Raw genomic sequence first — 20,377 nt, forward strand, 5'->3', positions numbered from 1 at the left:
CAGCAACTCGACAGCCTAAAGGTACTGGCACCAAGACAAAAACACGCCAGCAAGGGTTCCATGCAATAATGGCAGAAAAAGTATTGAAAATGTGTACAAATAATGTACTCAGCGTCCTTTTTCTTATGAAACTGTACTGCCACCACATTTTTTTTTCTCAAGGTATGCTGCTCATCATCTGCATGAAGAGAACAGGATACATTACATGTCACCCTCTGGCTATTTGCTCCCCTACCTAACACTCATTATCCAATAAACAAATGTAGGAGTTCACAGCTTTTGTGCACGTGTGTGTACATTGTATGTTTGTTACCTCTGTTCACCTCAAATGCAGCAAGATCTCTGGGAGGATTTCACAAATCCATATTTGCCAACTTTATGATCCAGACTGCTCAACACTGACACACTCCTTACAAACCATGTACATATGTACAACTCATCAGATACACAAAGTCATTAACTCGCACTAGAATTTCACAGTAAAGGATAAAGTCATGCACAGCCTTCCTAAGGGTCATGCCTCATATCCCTGACATTAGCATTCCAACTCAAAAGTTCACCAATGTCACATAAGAAAACAAATTACATCATTCAGTTCAAATTCACCAAGCGTCCGCACACATGTTCAAACTTACAACACAAAACTATAAAATGCACCATTTCAAGTGTAATTGTACTCAAAACACCATTTACATAGACAACACCTGCATGCACCAACACTCATGTCAATTGTTCTGTGCACATGATTCACAGTCTGGCATTCAACAAGAAGTGAAAATTCGGTACTTGCGTATTATCGCAACCACATTTGAAACCTTGTCTAATTCATTACTTTTTCACTAAATGACTTTGTTCTTAAGTTAAAAGTAGTGGGTAAACTGCTTATTGCTTTTGTATCACAGTTGTGGTGAAACCTGAACAGGACTATGAAGCGGGAATTTTTTAGCCAACTGCAAGCGGACAACATTTTTCATCAATCGCGTTTTTGAAAACACAGAGTCTACAACCACTTGGTGTACTAAAATGACCAGAAAAGCAAGGGACCTGCAATCCTGTTATGTGTTTCACAAACCGCTAATGCCCCATGCACCTTTCTTTTAAACAAGGCATTTTGATAATGTTTTGCAGTAATTGCTTAAAACAAAGCAAACGTTTAAAGAAGTGGTCCCTCCCTTAGTCTATACATTGTTCGGGATGCAGCCTTGTCCAAACTCGCTTTGAATTTAATGCCAACAATTACTTTGTATTTTTGCTGGATGTTCGCCATCCAAAAATTAAAGTCCAATGTGTGGTTTTTCATCAGTCCTACCAGAAAGGCAAGCATATAAATCTGCAAGTCATATGTCTGCCTGAAGAACTTTTACATCACAGCAAATGAGTCAGACCTTCTTCCCAGCAGCAAGTTACGTAGTGACTCTTGAGTTTTATTTTTCTTCAAAGAATGTTTAGTTTTCCTAAAGTAAGGCTATGGAAAAACTGAACAGTTGTTCACTTCAGTCTTACTAAATGCAAATGAGAAAAAATGTTTTAAAGAAGCAAATCCATTCTGAATTATACAACATTAGAAATGTGGTTGCGATAATACGCAAGTACCAAAAATTCTGTTCATCTCGCCATGTGCCACACAATACTGCTACTCCACCAGGTCTATGAAGCCTTTCTATAGCCTGGCAAATGAACTGCCACTCCTGTCTACCCAGTTTCTTAACGTTATCATGAATGATGCACTTCACATGAACAATGTTGACAGTGTCAAGACGACTGCGTCAAATATTTCAGAGGGGGGAATCGCTCTAGCAATCCTTTCTCAATCTTTCTAAATGGCCAACTAGGAGACCACAGCAACTCACAGAAAGTGCTACAGCACAAAGCCATGTGCAAGTCCATTTTGTTTTGAATAATGTAACTATTTCTACTCAGATGTGGCAAACTCCATGATGAAAAAGTCCTGATTCAGACATAATTTCTAATGCTACTGTGGAATCAGTTTTTCCTCTACAAGGCTTTCTCCAAATTACAGCTGTATTACTTAGGCACTCCAAGTCTAATGCCATAGTCTAACTGGGTAGCAACAGCATATTCTCCATTCAATGCACATTTCTACTTTAATAAATTCTTTGAAAAGAAACTGCCTAGACTACATGCCTTGCATCTGTTTTTTTAGATAATCCCCAGATTACATTATGTAAGATTTGCCTACTTTCATTGGCATTTTTTTCTAACTTTTGTCATTCTGAACTAAATATGGCACCTTTTTAAATAAACCATAGTACTAAAATGTATCCAAGATTCAAAGTAAAGGTACTCTTCTCTTCTTTGGGGGTGGAGGTAGGCATCAAATCCTCTTCAGTCAGCTGCAGTCTGCTTTTGCTTTACAACTACAGAAAAATCTTCCCCTGTATCCATCTTACCTACTACTTCTGAAAAATTATGCCAAACACCTCAGTAGATTAAAACGTAGATTACCATTACACAGTGCAACTGCAGTGGTGGTGCTGTGGTAGCATTGTCGCCTCACAGTAAGACGCTGTCCTGTTCGATTCTCAGCTAGAGCGTCTTCTGTGTGGAGACATGCGTGAATGGGCATACCGTCATTGAAGGTTGTGCATCAGGGCCGGCAACTCAGCATGTAAAAATCTACTGCCAATCATTAGCGGACTGGAGTTCTGCTGTGGCGACCTCTAAAGCCGAAAGACTCAACAACCATTATACAGTGCACAGCTATACAGATAACCAAATCCTTCACATCATAAAGTAGAGCACCACAAAAGGGCAGAGTGCACATTCTATTCTGTAATCATTGTGTGGCTAGAGCCTTCAGGTCCATCATTAGGTGCCAGTCAGACTAATACCAAGCGTTATGTTATGGAGTATTTAAAATATTTGTCCCATGTTGCATTCCACTGGTGACTTGTCCTACTCAGTGACCTCTTCCATTACTTACCCTTCTTCAGACTACACCAAACATTTGTTCACTGGCAGACTGACAGTAACCTCTGTTGTCCCTCACTTCTAAAACATATACTGTGGCCCTATTAGAAGCAAAACTACCCCAACAGTTACCAACAAAAGGACACCAAACCTTAACAGGACACCAAAATACTGCAAGAATCGTGGACACCATAGTTACTTACATGGGACTATGAAACCTAACAGCTGTAAACCCAAGCACTTCTGACTTACAGCGATTTCTAACATATGTAGGAAAAAGGAGTCCTCATATGGGAAATCTGAAGGCTACCTAGGAGTATCCCTAAATTCTCTGGCAAACAAAATCACAGGACATTCAGGCCAAAAGCTGTGATTGTATCCACAAATCCAGAAATGGAACAAAAAGGACACAGACCACCAAGAAAGTGTAACAACGGTCTTTTGGAAGAATCATTTAACCAGTTTCACACTACAGAAAGGGTTCATCAGCTGTTTAAGTGTGCCAACACTACACTGTTATGCTGCAGCACTTGGGGATAGACAGGTTACAGGAAATGAAGTTTCATATTTTTGCTTCTCAGTACAAATGTCAATGATATTAAAAAGTTGTAATATTACACATGGTTCTACCAGCTGTGTTTCAAAGATGCAATCTAACCTTGCAACCTGAAGTCACCTAAACTGGCTAAATGTGTCACCTTCACAGACTGCCCATGCAGTTGCTGCACAGTTTGCATCCTTCTAATAGCCCATGAGCACATTCCATTCAGACATCAGCAATACAAGATGCACTTGCTGTACTGTTGGTCTAAACATTCCATTAGGCAAAACATATTCCTCTTTAAAGATATTCCTCTTTTTTTTAGGTGGGAGGATGACATAATGGATAAGGTGCTTACCTTAAATGCACAAGGTGCAGGGTTTAATTCTCACATGGGGTAACTGGCTAGGCTTCAAATCTCCCAAAAGAGCAGTTAGCCTAGTACTAATCTAATCAAACCACGGAGCTCACTCACTTTGCCTCTATTCACATTAAACTCTCTCCTAACCAACAGTGCAGCTTTCTATATTTTTCCCCTAAAGTTTGACTCTGTTTAAAAAACAGTACAGTAATACACTAGACATGCTGTTATTAAACAAATATTTATTATACCAAAACCTTACCATGATTAAGCTGGCAGGTGATTTTTTTTTTCTTTTTTTAGTACAAGCGATAATCCAATGAAAAATAATTTTTACATTTAGTAAACAATAAATAAAATAAATAAAATCTTTACAAAAACAACCAAAAACAGATGTAAACAGTGGCACAATATTAACTGTATCATAACTGGCTTTCCTCCTCCTCAACAGATTTGTTCAGTCCAGGAATAAACTTCAGGAGTCTCTTTCGAAGACTTTTCTGTTTTGATTTACGTGGCAGTGTAATAAAGTGATTCTGCTCACATACCCTGTCCCTAGATCGATAATCTGCCCCATTTTGGGTAGTTCTCAGACTAGCACTCCTGCTTAGCGTAGGTTTACTTACAGGAACATGACGGTCTCTGTTGTGAGTACCGTTTTCCTCCACAGGATCAAACATGCAGGTGGTGTAAAGGTGGTCATCACTTTCATCTGTTCCAGTGCTGACACAACTGCTGCTGCTACACGTACTCATTCGGTACAAGTCCTCTCTATGAAGGGCAGGGTTGGGGAATAAATGCTGTCCATAGACGTAAGCTTGAACCGATTCCAAGGTATCATACACAGTCGGATCAGTCGTAACAATGCCTAAAAAGAAAAAAAATCAAAAAGTGAGATGTGTATTTCTGATTTTAACAAAGTCTAAACAAAAGACTAAATAGAAGGAGGCTCGAAAACACAGAAAAATATAACACTAAGCTTATAACCTTAAAGAAAACAAAATTGCCTTCAAGACAAATGTACCAACATCGACTTTTTCACCATGTGGAATTGGCTAGCAAAACAGGATTAAATAAAAAAACAGTTTTAAAAAATGCAAAGGTTTACCATTTTGACTATTTCCTGCAGCCATTTTGCACATGCTGCTTACTTTTTTTTTAAGGTGTTAAAGTGGGAAGCAAACTCTACATATTACCAGCCTTCTTCCTTGCTATACCACGATGGAAATAAAACGCATTTAAATTAAGTGGCTACAAACCCCATGTATTAAAGAGAGTATTAGCAACTGACTTTTTTTTTTTTTTTTAAATCCCAGGGGGGTAAAAAACACTAAACAGCAAGTAAAACACAGTAGCAGACAGTAGGATGTATCCAGATGTGCATAGATAGTACTACTACTGAAATATATGAACTGCTGAGAACTGACCAAAAGAGCAGTCAGCCTTAAGATGCCAGAGGTTCAGCCATGAAGTAAACTTAAGTGGCCAGAGACCACTTGAGGCAAGGTCTTCAGAGGCTCACCATCTGTGAAGAGGGTCAAAGGCTAGTTCTAGACATAAATAAATGGAAGGGGCCTCATGCAGGATGTAGTGACTACACACATCGTACTGTGCAACTCTGATGGGATGGTGGAGAAGAAAGTCTTGACCTACTGAATGAAGGTCCTATGGTTACAGATGCTTTTGCTTTTTGCCCCTCCCACTTGACTGCCCTAAGGAAGAGACCTTGAAATTTCACTTTTTATGAAAAGAGCAAACCATGCCAGGAGGTGACGTGGCTTCAAGCTGAAGGTCAGATGTATGAAAAGGGCACAAAGACTATGACATTCTAAGGTCAGCAGGACTCTAAGCTAAAAAACATGTATAACAAACATGCAACTGCTGTGGACTATGGCCACACGAAAACAAAAAGAATCAAGATGCCATGCATTCTTAGTAAATTACAACTTCACACAACTTACTGAATTTATTTTTCTTTCTGGTACACACACAAATCATTCAAAGAACATTCAAAAGTATTTGATGCAGAGATTGGAAAATCTAAAGTTGAAACGCATCCTTTTCAGCAGTATGGAAAGTGTTAAGTATTTTGTAATCAACATTCCACTCAACAACCACTACTGTCTTCTGCATGCCCAAGAAACCAGGGCGCACTTTGAGAATTAGAATGTGCAGCCAACATTTAATATCAACTATGTAGTCAACTGAACCAATTTTAACATTCCTTCTTGTGCAGTCTGTGATTCAATGTAAAGTTAACTACCAAGAACTACTTTATTCCCAAGTTGGATTTACCAATTTCACATTTCTGGCAGTTGGCACAGAAGTTGTAGTTGCAAGCTGTAGCTCCTGTGGTACAGGGTTCGATTCCCTCAGCCTTAACTTGCCTCCTGTGTGACCTTGAGCAAGTCACTTAACCAGAAATTGCTCCTGGGTCACCCCTGAAAAGGGTCTGTGTTGTCCAATGGCTGCCTGTTAAATAGGATTACTATTACTATTGTCATTCACCAAACCCCATAGGGAAAAAGGTCATTATACCTCTTTAGCAAACATGTTGGAGGACAGGCATCTATCACAGAGAATACTACTTCAATGGAACCATCTCCCATTCCACTCCACATAAAGCAAAGTCCTTCTCTTACTGTATTCGGACACAGTTAGGACAAATGGAAGGTCAGGAGCAAATCACCAATGTCCCTTGGATAGGGGCAACAAGAACATATACAAAATATCCCTACTCTGCCCACCTCTGGGCTATTCATACAGAAATAAGGACAAAAAAATGGAGTACAAGGCTAGGCTTCTTCACAGCTTAATAGCCAAGTAACTAACTATGAATCTATGATATACTCACTGGTAAAATATACACAAATCTGTTACAAAGTATTAACACAATGTTGCACAACAAGTCAGGTGTTTGTAGTCATATTAAATCAGTTTACCCCATACAATGTACATTATGTCATGCACTCACACTCTGGAAAATTATTTTGTGGACTTTAGGACATCAACAGTTCATGTACATATTTATTACAGAAATGTCCAAATAAACAGGAAAGCATATAAGAAATGCAGACTACTTGGGTAATATTGGATCATAAACATTTGTCTGCAAGACATACGTTTAGTTCTGAACAGTTTACAGGATACAGATGTACATAATATGTTCTGAACACATCAGTTCACAACAACATTTGAAGCCCTTCCACACATCACCATTGTGGCAGTTAGTTCTGCTAGTAACACCCCTGTAATGCTTTTAAAATAGAAGGAAGGTCTTTGGAAATGCAGTTTCTTACAGAGCTGACTGGGACAATTTAACTTAAAGGCTGGTGGCATCCTCTCTTCCCCTAATACAGATACAACAGCAAGGAAAATTTCTGCAGTGTGTGTGCGGCATGCAGTTCTACATGCAGTGCATAAACTTGCACAGCAAAGGCATTCTGCTCACTTTGCAAGACATTCTGAGTGAGAAGACCCCGGAGATAAGATAAGCAAATGGTGGCTTGCACACCACTATGAACAGGGACCTTTTGGAAAGTGGGGAACTGTAGGGTGGTAGAGTGACAGAGCACTGATAAAGACATGCAAGGTGTAGGTAAGAAATCTATATGAAGGGACACACAACAGTGCTGCTAACCTTTTGCTTCTAAAAGTCAAGAACTTTTGGGCAGTGAGGGCACATAGCATGGTAAAACTGCAAGTGCACCTGATGGCTAGAAGACATTACGTTGCTGGAGGGGAGTAGCAGCTGTATGAAAAATGTGGAAGGCACACTACTTGGGGGTCACAAATATAAATGAAGTGGGTAGTGCATCACAGCTGAAACTAACAGGAACAAAAAGGTGTCCCAGTAAACATTTGCAAGTATGTTAGCAGAGAGAAAAATGTTCAGGAAATAATGAAGCTGACAAAGGACTAGGGTACTGAAGAGAAGAGAATTTCGGGATGTTTAGAACTGTGAAGAAGAAGCAGGGGTCAAAACAGTTACGACAGACAAGACACGCTTGTGGGGAAGGAAAAGAAGACAGTCAAGGTCACAAGACATAACAAAAAGTAGGTTTGAAGGGTACATACAAGGCGATGATAAGTTCAATAAGAAAGTAGACTAGGTGGGTCAGTGAGGAGGTGGAAGGGAAGAGTCTGGTGTGGGCAGAAAGAGTCAAGACTGCTTTCAGGAAGGCTTAATTAGTGGTGTCTTAAATCAACCACTATACTGAACAGTAATTTAAATGTGATTTCGCACACTATAATAAAACAAATGAAATGGCAAAAGCAGTGAACTAGTGCACAAGAAACAGGGAACTGACTGAAAAATAACAGGCATATCAGCTTTTATCAGAAGCACTATCAGTGCACCATACAAAGAAAATTAGCAGCATCACTACTGCTTACGTGGTGGTGCTGTGGTAGCGTTGTCGTCTCACAGTAAGACTGTCCGGTTCGATTCTTAGCTAGAGTGTCTTCTGAGTGGAGACATGCGTGAATGGGCGTACCTTCATTGAAGGTTGTGCGGCAGGCCTGGCAAGCCGGTACGTAAAAATCAACTGCCAATCATTAGCGGACCGGAGTTCCACTGTGGCGACCCCTAACCAGGAAAAGCCGAAAGACACAAACAAACTACTGCTTACATTGCACTCACACTTAGCACTGCCAAAGCAACTGCAAAGGGAGGCTATGGCATAAACAACTGCTTGCACACAACTGTGAAGTGACTGGTTCCAACCAGTGAAAAGACTGAATGATCTGGTCTGATCAAAGAACCAGCAAGCACATGCAGCTGTGTCAGCACTCACAGTCCAATCACTGAGGAAACCATGAAGCATGGTACAAAAGTACAGTTTTGTACCTACCATAAATGTAGATGTTCGAGGATCCACATTGCTGCAGTCATAACCTGTGGGTAGTCCGCTGTCCTCGGTCGGCCCGAATACCAAAGAATTAGGCTGGTGTCGGTCATGGTCGCCCGGAGCTGACATCAGTACGTAGTAGTACTTAAGCGCATGACCGACGCCATATCCTCAGTCTTTCTTGCCCCAGATGTCAGAAGGCCTTAAAAAGGAAAGGCCAGAGCCCAAATAGTAAATACCCAAACACCACAAGTGAGAAAATAATAATTATCCCAAAGGAAAAACAGCAACCCCAAACTATAGAGGGGAAGGAGGGAGGGAAAATAGGACTGCAGCAATGTGGATCCTCGAACATCTACATTTATGGTAGGTACAAAACTGTACTATGTTCTTCGTCTCACACTGCTGCAGTCATAACCTGTGGGTAGAATCCCAAAGCAAAGGAAAAGGGAGGCTGGCAAACTAAAAAGCATTAGGAGCTGCTAACATGCCCTGTAAAACTGCAGTGGCAAACCCAGCCCTAGACTTGGAATAAAGAGGGAGATGGTAATGCTTAGTAAAAGTGTGTACTGAACTCCAAGTAGCTGCCTCCAAAATATCCTTAGTAGCTACCCCCCTCAAAAAGGCAGTAGATGTGGCAGTAGCCCTAGTGGAATGAGGTCTGATCCCAGCAGGAACATTCTTCCCATGATGACAATAACAAAAAGCAATACAATGCCCAATCGACTTAGAAATAGTTTGCTTTGAAACAGCTTTCCCTTGTGAACCCAGAGCAAAAGAAATAAATAACTGTTGAGACTGCCTGAACTCTTTAGTTCTGCTCAAATAATAGCGTAGCTGCCTGTGAATGTCCAAAGAATGCAAGACTTTTTCCCCCCTTATTTTGGGGATCAGCATAAAAAGTAGGCAAATGAATAGACTGGTTTAAAGCCACATTAGAAATCACTTTAGGCATAAAAGTAGGGTTAGTACGCAAAGACACCCTATCCTTATGGAATATCAGGAAGGGTTCAACTGCCATGAGTGCCTGCAATTCAGATACCCTCCTAGCAGAAGTAATGGCCAACAAAAAAGCAGTCTTCCAAGGCAAAAACTTCAACTCAGACGTAGCTGCAGGTTCAAAAGGAGGTAAAGTAAGCTTCTCCAACACAAAATTGAGATCCCAGGAAGGAGTAGGAGCTCTACGTGGGGGTCTTATATTTTTTGCACCTCTAAGAAATTGCTTAAACAAAGGGTGAGAAAATAAAGGAGGGTCACAATCATAGTGAGCAGAAATGGCTGCAGCATGAACCTTCACAGAAGAAAATGACAAACCCTTGTCTAGTAATTCAGTAAGGTACTGTAGTGTACAACTCAAATTAGGCACTGAGACATCAAAGTCCTTAGCTGTGCTCCAAAGAAAAAATCTCCTCCATTTATCAGCATAAACTTTTCTAGTACTGGGCCGCCTGGCTTCCAAAATGACATCTAAAACCTGTTGAGGAAGCTGAGACCCCACAGGCTCTAAAACAGAATACGCCAGGCTGTTAGATGCAGGGACTGCACCCTGACATTGAGCAAATGACTGCTTGACTGGGACAACAAGAGAGGAATCTGTGGCAAAGGCCAAGGAGGCTCCTGAATTAAACTCCTCAGCAGAGGATACCAGTGCTGACGTGGCCAATCTGGTGCTATTAGAATCATGCAAGGCTTGTCCCGCCTGACTTTCAAGAGTACCTTGGGAAGGAGAGGCAGAGGAGGGAAAGCATAGACGTGAAGGTTGTTCCAAATGAAAGATAGAGCATCCACTTTCCAAGCTTTTGGGTGAAACATCTTTGTGCAAAATTTTGGTAGTTGGAAATTTAGTGGAGAAGCGAACAGATCTATGTCTGGAGTTCCCCAAGCCACTGTCAACTGTTGGAATACCTGAGGATCCAATTTCCACTCGTGGGGGTCCACAATTTGTCTGCTCAATACATCTGCTAGGGAGTTCTGTGCTCCTGGCAGAAACCGGGCTTGAAGAGTGATGTGCAAACTCAGAGCAGTCTCCCACAATATCATTGCTTGTCTGCAAAGAGGGTAAGAATGGGTTCCCCCCTGCTTGTTGATGTACCACATGACTGTTGTGTTGTCTGTTCGAATCAACACCTGTCCTGGTTAAGAAGGTCCTTGAAGGCAATCAGGGCAAATTGGACTGCTAACATCTCCTTCATGTTGATATGCAAATGTTGTAGTCTGGGAGGCCACGTGTCTTGAATCCATTTCCCATTGAGGTGTGCTCCCCAAGCCAAGTCCGAGGCATCTGTCGTTATGATCTGACTCGCCTCTGGTCGGGTCACAGAGAGTCCCTTGTTTAGGTGACATTCCTGCGCCCACCACAAGAATTCCTTCTGGATGCAAGGTATTATCTGAATGACTGTGTCCAAATCGTGGCTGTGTTGAGTCCATACACTTTTGAGATACCATTGTAGCTTCCTCATATGCAGTTTGGCATTGGGAAGTACTAGAATGCAAGATGCCATGAACCCCAAGGCTTGAAGGACTGTCCTTGCAGTCAGCCTGGACAGTACTGATAACTTCTGGAAGTATAGATGAAGAGTTTTTTGTTTGTCCGGGGTCAGAAATGCCATCTGAGAAGCTGTATTCAGTCTCACACCCAGAAAGCACATGTCCTGAGAGGGTACTAGACTGGACTTTATTTCGTTCACAGAATACCCTAGGCACCTTAAAACTGCCATGACATACTGTAGATGTTGAAGCAACTTGTCTTTGTCTTGAGCAAGAATCAGGCAATCGTCCAGATAAGGATAAATTTGTATTCCCCTCTGTCTGAAGAAAGCAATTACAGGAGCCAGAACTTTTGTGAACACCCTGGGCACAGTAGATAAACCAAAGGGCAATGCAGAGAACTGATAATGAGAAGTACCAGCCCGAAATCGCAGGAATCTTCTGCAGCTGGGCCTGATAGGAATGTGAAGATAGGCCTCTTTGAGATCCAGGGTTACCATCCAGTGATCTTTGCCTAGCATAGGCAGAAGTTGTTGTAAAGTTAACATCTTGAACTTTGGAATGTCTAGGTAGGTATTGAGAATGGACAAATCCAGAATTGGCCTCCAAGTGCTTCCTTTCTTTGGCACTAGGAATAGACGGGAATAAAACCCTAGGCCTACTTCTGACGGAGGTACCACCTGGATTGCTCCCATCTGTAAAAGCAAAGAAATTTGCTCCTGAGACTCCAGCCTTTGCTGAGGAGGCACATCCGGCATGCCTTTGAAAGGAGGAAAAGTGTGAAAATAAAACTTGTAACCTTGATTTATTATTTCCATCACCCATTTGTCCTGTGTGACCAAATGCCAGTTTTGTTTGAAAAGTGCCAACTTTCCTCATAGAGGAGATGCCAGAAAAGAAGGATCTGGCAGCTGAAGATACAGGTCATTGGGTCTGTTTATGAAAAGGCTGACCCCTGCCCTCACCAGAAGACTGTGCAGGAGAACTCCAAGTCCTAGGTCTGAAAGAACCCTGAGAGTGAGCCCTGCCTCTACCACGTCTAGATCTGCCCTTAGACTGAAAATCCGAAGAAGGGTAGGACCATCCTCTAGCAGGCCAATTCCTGCTAAACTTAGGGGGCTGCACCTGCAAAAAATCCTTGACCGTCTGCATAGACTTAGCCTTATCTTCCATCTTTTTCAAAACTGACTCCACAGGCGAACCAAAAAGAACTTCAGATTGAAGAGGAGCATCCAAAATTCGAGCTTTAACATGTTCTGATAAATTTTGATCTTTAAGCCAGGCATGTCTACGAATAACTGAACCAGTAGCAGCCACCCTGGATGAAGCTTGAAGGGCATCGAAACCACACTGTAGAGAATGTTTTCCAACTTGATCTGATGCATGAACCAACTCCTGCAATTCCTTACACTCTATACCCTCAGATAAAGCATCCACCTTAGATTTTAATTGGCCTAACAAAAAGTTCTGATACTTCAGCATATGAAACTGGCAATTTAAAGCCCTCATTGCTAACGTAGAAGAGGTGTACACTTTTTCCCCCCACCTATCCAACGCTCTAGAATCTTTATCCAAAGGGACTGGATTCTTAACCACAGAAGCCCTGACACCCTTCGGCCCTTGAATAATAGTTTCCGGGTCAGCTCTAGGACTCTTATACAAATATTTATGTGCTTCTGGAACTCTGTAATACCTGTCTGGCTTGACAGGGGCAGGGGGTAAAGAATCAGGATTAAGAGAAGCTTCAGAAAAAACATCTTGAACAACATCTAAAACAGGGGGAATAGCCAAGGGCCTATGTTGTGGCAAAAACAAAAATTCCCTAAGCCTTTTTCGAGAATCTGAAAAATCCTGACCTTCCCACTTGAAATGTTCCCTCATGGAATGTAAAGTTTCAGAAAAGGAAAAATCCTCTGGAGGAGAAGCAGAAGGACAGGAATCCTCTGCATCCGAATCTGAAAAGGGAGTGAAATCCTGAATATCCTCAGCTGAGGATTCAGAGTAGTCTGAAGAATGCTCCATTCCCTCTAAATCTGTCTCCACCCTAGGCCTCTTCTCTGGGGGGGGGCACAGAACCCCTGATCAAAGTAATCAAATCCTCTGCCATTTTCAACATATGTTTTTTAGGAACAGAAGCTGAAGAACTGGGGCTATGGCCAGTACCAGTAAGACCAGGTTTAGCCTTAGCATGGCCTTTAGCCACTGAGGTGGAAGGCCCAATAACCTTTTGTAAGGATGGAACTACAGATACCTGAGAAGCACCCTCGGCCTGGCCTAACTCCTGAGAGGCCAACTCCTGCAAAAGTAAAGGTTCCCCCTGGGATTCAACCGAAACCTCGGCCGGATCCACAGATTCAGCCGGAGGTTCCATAGAACCGGCGTCCGCAACGGACGACTCATCCGGTTTAGACCTTAAAGATTTATATTTTCGTTTTTTAGCGGTAGCGGGCGTCGGAGGATCCGACGGCATGTTATAGTTACACCGCTTACCGAAAACAAGCCTGGCACAGTCTAATCTTCGTTTAATGGTGCGCTTATTAAATCTAGCACAAAAGCGACACCCGACTACGTCGTGTTCAGGCCCCAAACAAGGAATACAGAGAGAATGATAGTCCCTATGAGGTATCTGTTTCCCACAAGAAATACAATTATTAACTTTTTCTGACATCCGGATTAACTGAGGCAAGAAAAGACAAAAATTTTCCCCAACGGGGTACTCAGCCCAACTTGGTCTTCGGTCTGAAACTCGATAACTGAAAATTTCAGAACGCCGAACGGCACTTGCAAACGCTGCTTCTGCTTCAGACCACGTGGCAAGAAAGACTGAGGATATGGCGTCGGTCATGCGCTTAAGTACTACTACGTACTGACGTCAGCTCCAGGCGACCATGACCAACGCCAGCCTAATTCTTTGGTATTCGGGCCGACCGAGGACAGCGGACTACCCACAGGTTATGACTGCAGCAATGTGAGACGAAGAACATCACAAAGACAGTACAATAACATGCATCTTACAGAAAATGGTTTCACTATCATGACTCACAGCCTAGAGACACATTTCAAGCAGGACCACAGCCTTATAAATGCACATCATTACCACATTTCTGTGCAGTGCCTAATGGGGCATTATAATATCCAACTGCAATTTTCAGAGTGGCTAGATGAAGAGTGTGTAAATCAGGCCATTTTCCTAAAAGAGAACCACATCAGCTAACTAGAAAGTGAGTCACAACTAGTTCCTAAATAATATGGCAAATAAAAGAACAGTTGCTGTCACAACTGACACTGCAGAACAAAGATAAATGTGACCAGACTAACCTACTAAAAACAGAAATAACAATCCAATACTTAATTCTAAAACAGTTTGGAGTAAGTACAGATCAAATTACATTTGAATAAGTGACCAGCCCCCAACTTGAATGCACTCTACACAACTCAAACTTCTTCTTTTGCTCCCTAAAACCTACCCACTTCCTTCTTGCAGAGCTACAGCCCGATCATGTGTCAAGAGGTCACCCTACTGTAACTTTGGTTTTGTAAATTTTGGTACCTTCATGCACGGAAAATGTGTGCAATGCCTAAAAGCAGAAATTAGCAAGAACCTGCTGACTCAAAAATGCTGAGACCGATATTAAAAATGCAAAGTACTGTACACTACTTTGAAAACAATATTTTACATAAGGAGAGTTGTCCATTAGCAAGCGACAGCTGTTGTCAACAGTGTAATGCTTTTACAGAGGATCATAACCACAGCTCAATGGAAACAAGAAAGTCAGAAAAAAATATGCTGGATTTAACAAAATGAACCCACCATAAAAACGTGGCCTGATAGTGTGGCTATGTCTTAAAAAAAAACAAAAATAAAAAAAAAAAAACAACCAGAATACCTTCAGATTTGTTCACATTTATGGCAAAATTATCCAATTACCCATTAAGTGAACATTATCCCCTACAACAGGCTAATTTATTATTGATAGAACATGAACTGTCTTTTGGTGTGGGGAATTTGGCCATTATAGCTGGATGTCTACCCCAACCATGAGTACTACAAATAAAGCTCTGTCTACTACCAACTAATCTAAGGGGGTGGCATAAGCCAACACATTCTGGCTAGGCTTATAAATGCCCTTGGGCAGATAGCCTAGTACTTGCCTATGAACCTACATAGTGGAAACACAGTAAATTAGGAGGTCCTGGCTTCGAGTCTCTTTTATAAGCAGTTCACCACACACTTTAGGCAAAACTATCACTCTGCCAAATTCCAGATGCATGCTAGACGAAGAATTAAAACCTGGTGACAACACAGCTTCTTCTTTCGGTTTTCCGGTTAGGGGTTGCCACAGCGAATCACCTGTCCGCTCATGATTGGCAGTGGAGTTTTACAGTGTGGAGTTGCCAGCCCGGCGCCCAACCTTCCACGGAAGGCACACACACACACACACACACACACACACACACACACACACACACACACACACAGGGCCAATTTGGAGTGTCCAATCCACCAACAGCATGTCTTTGGGATGTGGAAGGAAATCAGAGTACCTGGAGGAAACCCACGCAACCACAGGGAGGACATGCAGACTCCACACAGAAAGCACCCCAGCTACAACAGCAAATTTAATGTTTACTAAATTTTAACGAGCAAACACAATTTGCTCATATCATCACAAAGCCATACCTTATAAAATAAAGGGTTCCACTCTAATCAGGATGAGCAGTTTTTGCTGATTATTTTACACCTTTACTAAGGGGTCTGCAGTCAAACGAGTTGTGAGCAAGTGTGAATGCCTACTTACATACACTAGGAAACGGCACAATCATGCAATACATTTCTTTTTTCACTTATATTTATTTACTGGGATAGTGAACTGACTAGTAGTGGCCATTTGCAGGCAAAGCCCTGGTAAATGAGTTTACAATTAAATATGCACAGAGTACATATACAAAAAAAAAACTACTACTATTTTGCCCACAAGTGTCGTTTGACAATTATGAGACACCCAGCTGTCTTTCAAGGTTATTCAGAGGACAGGCACACAAACTAAAGTGAAAAAATGGACAGTGCCTCCAGAAACATTAAGCCTCACTCTCACAGCAATCTTCACTGTGGAAAATGGACTTTACCACTCACCATTAACAAGCCGCTGTTCCTGGACCATCAATGAACGATATTCTTCATACTTTTCATGCAGTGTTTGCTGTAAATGAGAAAATAATACAGATGTCAGAATATGCTTTCATCCAAAAAATAAGTTCTGATTAGACATTTAAAAAAAAAAAGAAAAAAAAACTAATAGAGTTGTGAACCTTAAGATACTGCAGCCTTGTTTCCAGCTCAGTCTTCCTTATATCTGTCCCGTAAACAGTTTCCAACCTAACCACAAAAACAAAAAGAAGTTAACGTGTAGCATTTTAAAGAAAATCTACACACAAAAAGCCATCAACTACATTAGTACACAACATGAAAGGATAGTGAACTGGACATGAACATAAAGCAACTTTTTCTGAAGTTCTGGGGAACGAACGTGAAACCAAGCGAGACAACATCTGGTAAACACAAATGTTCTGAGACAAGAAGGGGTACAGGTAATCTGCTTTGCTGTTTTGACATGGAAATACAATTTCTAGTATAATAAGAAATCTAACTGTACAAGCATATGCCAATTATGACAGCACCCTATAAGATTAAAAAACAGAATATGAAAAATAAACTGTTGACACTCTGAAAGTTACTGTATACTGCCTACCTATCCCTCCCCCTTCTATTTATTTTTATTTTATTTTACATTTGTTGACTGGGCTAGTCTAACTGGATATATGTCCATTTTCAGTTGAGGCCCGGGGAGAAAAGCTCCACCTTAGTTATATAGTAAATAATGTACATAAGCTCTACATTAGTTATACAGCAAATAATGTACATAAGAATATAAGACAGAGGACAGTATCAAAATTGGTTATACAAAATGGCTACTAAACAAAAAAAATACCCTTATAGTTAGGCTTATGTTTCATTACATGAGAAAAATTGAACACAGTAGGCAAAGAACAAAGACTTAAGTAAATAAACAATTGCCAGATTTGTTGTTGGATTTAAGGGTTGCAAATAGTAGGTTATTTGCTGAGCGTAGGGTACTCAGATTTTTATATGGGTTGATCAGGTTAAAAAGAATGGGAATATTTGTAGGATGACAAGATTTTGTGGGTGATAGTTAATTGCTGAAAAAGAAGCTGGTTTTGGAGTTCCAGCCATCCTAGTTGTTTTAGGTTTTGACAGTGGCGAGTGTGGAATGGGGATCCGGTGGCAAATCTAGCAATGTTACTGTAAGATGTGGCCAGCTTATTTAGATTATATTTGGATACATTACTGTAAATTGGGGAGGCATAGAGAAGGGTGGAGATTAGGACTGAGATCTATCTGCAAAACATCTCCTTTGCAACAAGACTTTCTTAATTCTTAAACAGGAATCAGTCATCAGTGCACAAATGACAACTCCAGCCATGCATGCATACCCCCTCCCAAAAATCAATATTTTGTTCTACAGTCAATGTGTCACACCACGGATAAAATCCTTTTAGATAAAATGTCCTTCCTCAGAATGTCTCCTTTATAAGACATGACCTTCATATTCACCCTAGGGAAGAGAATGCAACAAATGACAACCCCCCCCCCCCAAGTGTAAATCCAAACAGCTCCCTCACTAAATAACAGTTTTTTCCAAAAGATGCCTGCCTCCGTAATGGTGGCCTAGTTAATTCATGGCATATCTTGCAGGCAAAGACAAACTTATTAGTCCTTGGGGTCAGAAGGACAAGGAAGATGCTACAAAACTCCTGCTTTCAGAGGTGACTGGATAATAATAGTGCTACATTCCTCACCCCCACTGGTCCTCACATTCTACTTAGGCCCAGACTAAAGAAAAAACAAATGTGACATCCTAGAGTGACAGACCAATGCAACTCTTTTCTTGACTAACTTCTCAGAACCCTTTCCCATGGACTCACTGGAAAGCACACAGTATTCACTAAAGGGAGTAATTTAAGAGACTTTGCATGTTCATAAGCTTGCAACATGTAAAAAAGACGAGTCCTGAAGGTGGACCTACGTGCAACGTTTGTCCCTGAACAATATTGTGAAGCCACTGGCAACTTACCATTTACATTTGTAGCATTTCCTGTATGAATGACTGCCTTCAGAAAAGGCAGCTGTTTACAAATTACTGTCTTTTATATAAACTGAGAACTCTGAGGGACCACAATGTAAAACTGGTAATTTATGCATCTCCCACCCCTAAACGGTGATCATCCCCTGTTCTGTAAATTACCAAGTCTTCCACCAGGAAGTCATACTTTAATGAGAGTGAATCTTCAGTGTAAGCTTCTCTATTCTCCTTAACTTGATCTCCCATCATACCCTTTTGTTCATCAAGTGCCTTCTCCAGTTTTTTTTTTTTTTTTTTTTTTTTTTTTTTAACAAAACTAGTAAAGTGGCTGTGCTTTCCACCTCAAAGTGATACTTGTGCCATCCTTCAATCAGCATCTAATCCAACAATATTTTCCTCTACAAACAATACATACACATATACAAACACGGTACATAATTTCTAGGGAAAAAAAACAAACAAGTCTCCGCATAAACAACTTCTTGTATACATCATAAGCTCCCCTCTTAAGAATAACTGTTCAACAAATCAGCATTCCCTTCAAGCAAGTCTTCAAAAATCAGTATTTCTCTCTACTCCCTCCAACTGTGCTTGCTATGAATAAGTGCTTGGAGGCAGCTGCACCATTAACAAGCTTCAGCCATCCAAATGACTTTACACCCAGGTTCACACACATATGCCCTACTATAAATAACCTAAATACCATGTAAATTACTCCTCTTAAGAAAACTTGGCTGTACACAAAGACAAGTATCTTTCCCCAAAGAAATCATGACCTTGGAATGATTTACATGTGTCCCCATTCCTCTTATCAATTGTCCAGATCACAGCCTCACAAAGCAGAAGACTGCTTATGATCACCCTCCATTCAAAAGTAATTCGTGCCCACAACAAAACCTCTTCTCCCCCTCCTCCTAGTGTGCCGGACAAGTGCATGCCACAAGAACAGAGGTATTCTCCTGCTGCCTTTCCACCTAGAAGAATACCTGCAAATAATCAGTATGCTATCAATAAAAAGACTTGCATAACAACCATTTTCTGTATGTGCAACTTACTTTTTAGTAATAAGAGGACCCCCCCCTCAGACACAGAATGTCACCTCATTTAGTGCAGCATTCCAAAGATGTTTCAATCAGAATTTTCCTACCTTGCAGACTGCATGCCTCCCTATTACATCTTGCTTACACAACTATGCCCTAAAATACATGTTGTGGGAGAAGGAGCATCTTTCTCAGAAGACTGGACAGCTTCAGTAATGATGCAGTATTTACACAGCAAACACACCATGAAAAATTAACTCATTAATATACTAGTTTGCCAACAAAAGACTGCATACTCACAGAAAAACTTTTGAGTACAAGGATGCCAGCAAGGGGTGGGACAGAGCATCTGGTAAGCACTCACCCAAGGTGTTGAAGGGTGACTGCCCTCTGCAAAGGCAAAGGCAAAGCAGTTTTCAGAAGCACTAGTTCTGGTGGCATTTACCAGTCAGTGCTTCCATCTCAACACCACTGGCTGTACTCTACATAAAAAAAAACAAAAAAAACAAAAAGAGAAACATTCTACTTAGACAGAACAGATGTAGCACATTATTGCCAGGGTACCTATCCTTAAGAAACAGCCTATTTCCGCAGAGCAGCTCAAATCATGCCAATGGTGGAACTGGCAGGTTTAGTAATCTCCACAGCCTTAAAAATGTAGAAGGCTCAATACAGGTAAACAACACAAGGGTAAGGGAAATGGTTAACACAAGGGATACTTTGAAAGTGATCTAGGTCCTTGTGGTGGAAATGGGGAAAATGAGGAAATATTACAGTAAAGAAAAAAAATCAAACTCAAAACTGCAAAGTCCCTAGCACTGTAAGCATTGTATTCTCATTCTACACACTGATATGAAATGCAAACTTTGTTTTCTAGCATAAATGTTACAATGTTCTCATCTTAGAAATCCCCTCACTATGTACCGAGACAATCAGCAATTTGGCTCAAAACTGTGCCAGCATTCATAATTCACAAACAGAGCTGGCTGGATATCGTATTCAGC

The 20,377-nt window shown here is 41.1% G+C and overlaps 1 protein-coding gene across 1 annotated transcript in view; it reads right to left on the minus strand.

Moving 5' to 3' along the window:
- Nucleotides 1-4,055: 4,055 nt before the first annotated feature.
- TAMALIN (trafficking regulator and scaffold protein tamalin) overlaps nucleotides 4,056-20,377 on the minus strand; it is an 81,972-nt gene continuing 65,650 nt past the window's right edge. Inside the window, exons 6-8 of the mRNA XM_044083813.1 lie at nucleotides 16,481-16,547; nucleotides 16,305-16,371; nucleotides 4,056-4,701 (exon numbers count right to left, since the gene is read on the minus strand). Coding sequence (XP_043939748.1) covers nucleotides 4,256-4,701; nucleotides 16,305-16,371; nucleotides 16,481-16,547 — 580 coding nt within the window. The 3' untranslated portion in view covers nucleotides 4,056-4,255. The remainder of the gene's footprint in view (nucleotides 4,702-16,304; nucleotides 16,372-16,480; nucleotides 16,548-20,377) is intronic.

This window comes from Protopterus annectens, chromosome 9.part0 (genome assembly GCF_019279795.1).
Source record: "Protopterus annectens isolate FY-2018-M chromosome 9.part0, PAN1.0, whole genome shotgun sequence".
Taxonomy (NCBI): domain Eukaryota; kingdom Metazoa; phylum Chordata; order Ceratodontiformes; family Protopteridae; genus Protopterus; species Protopterus annectens.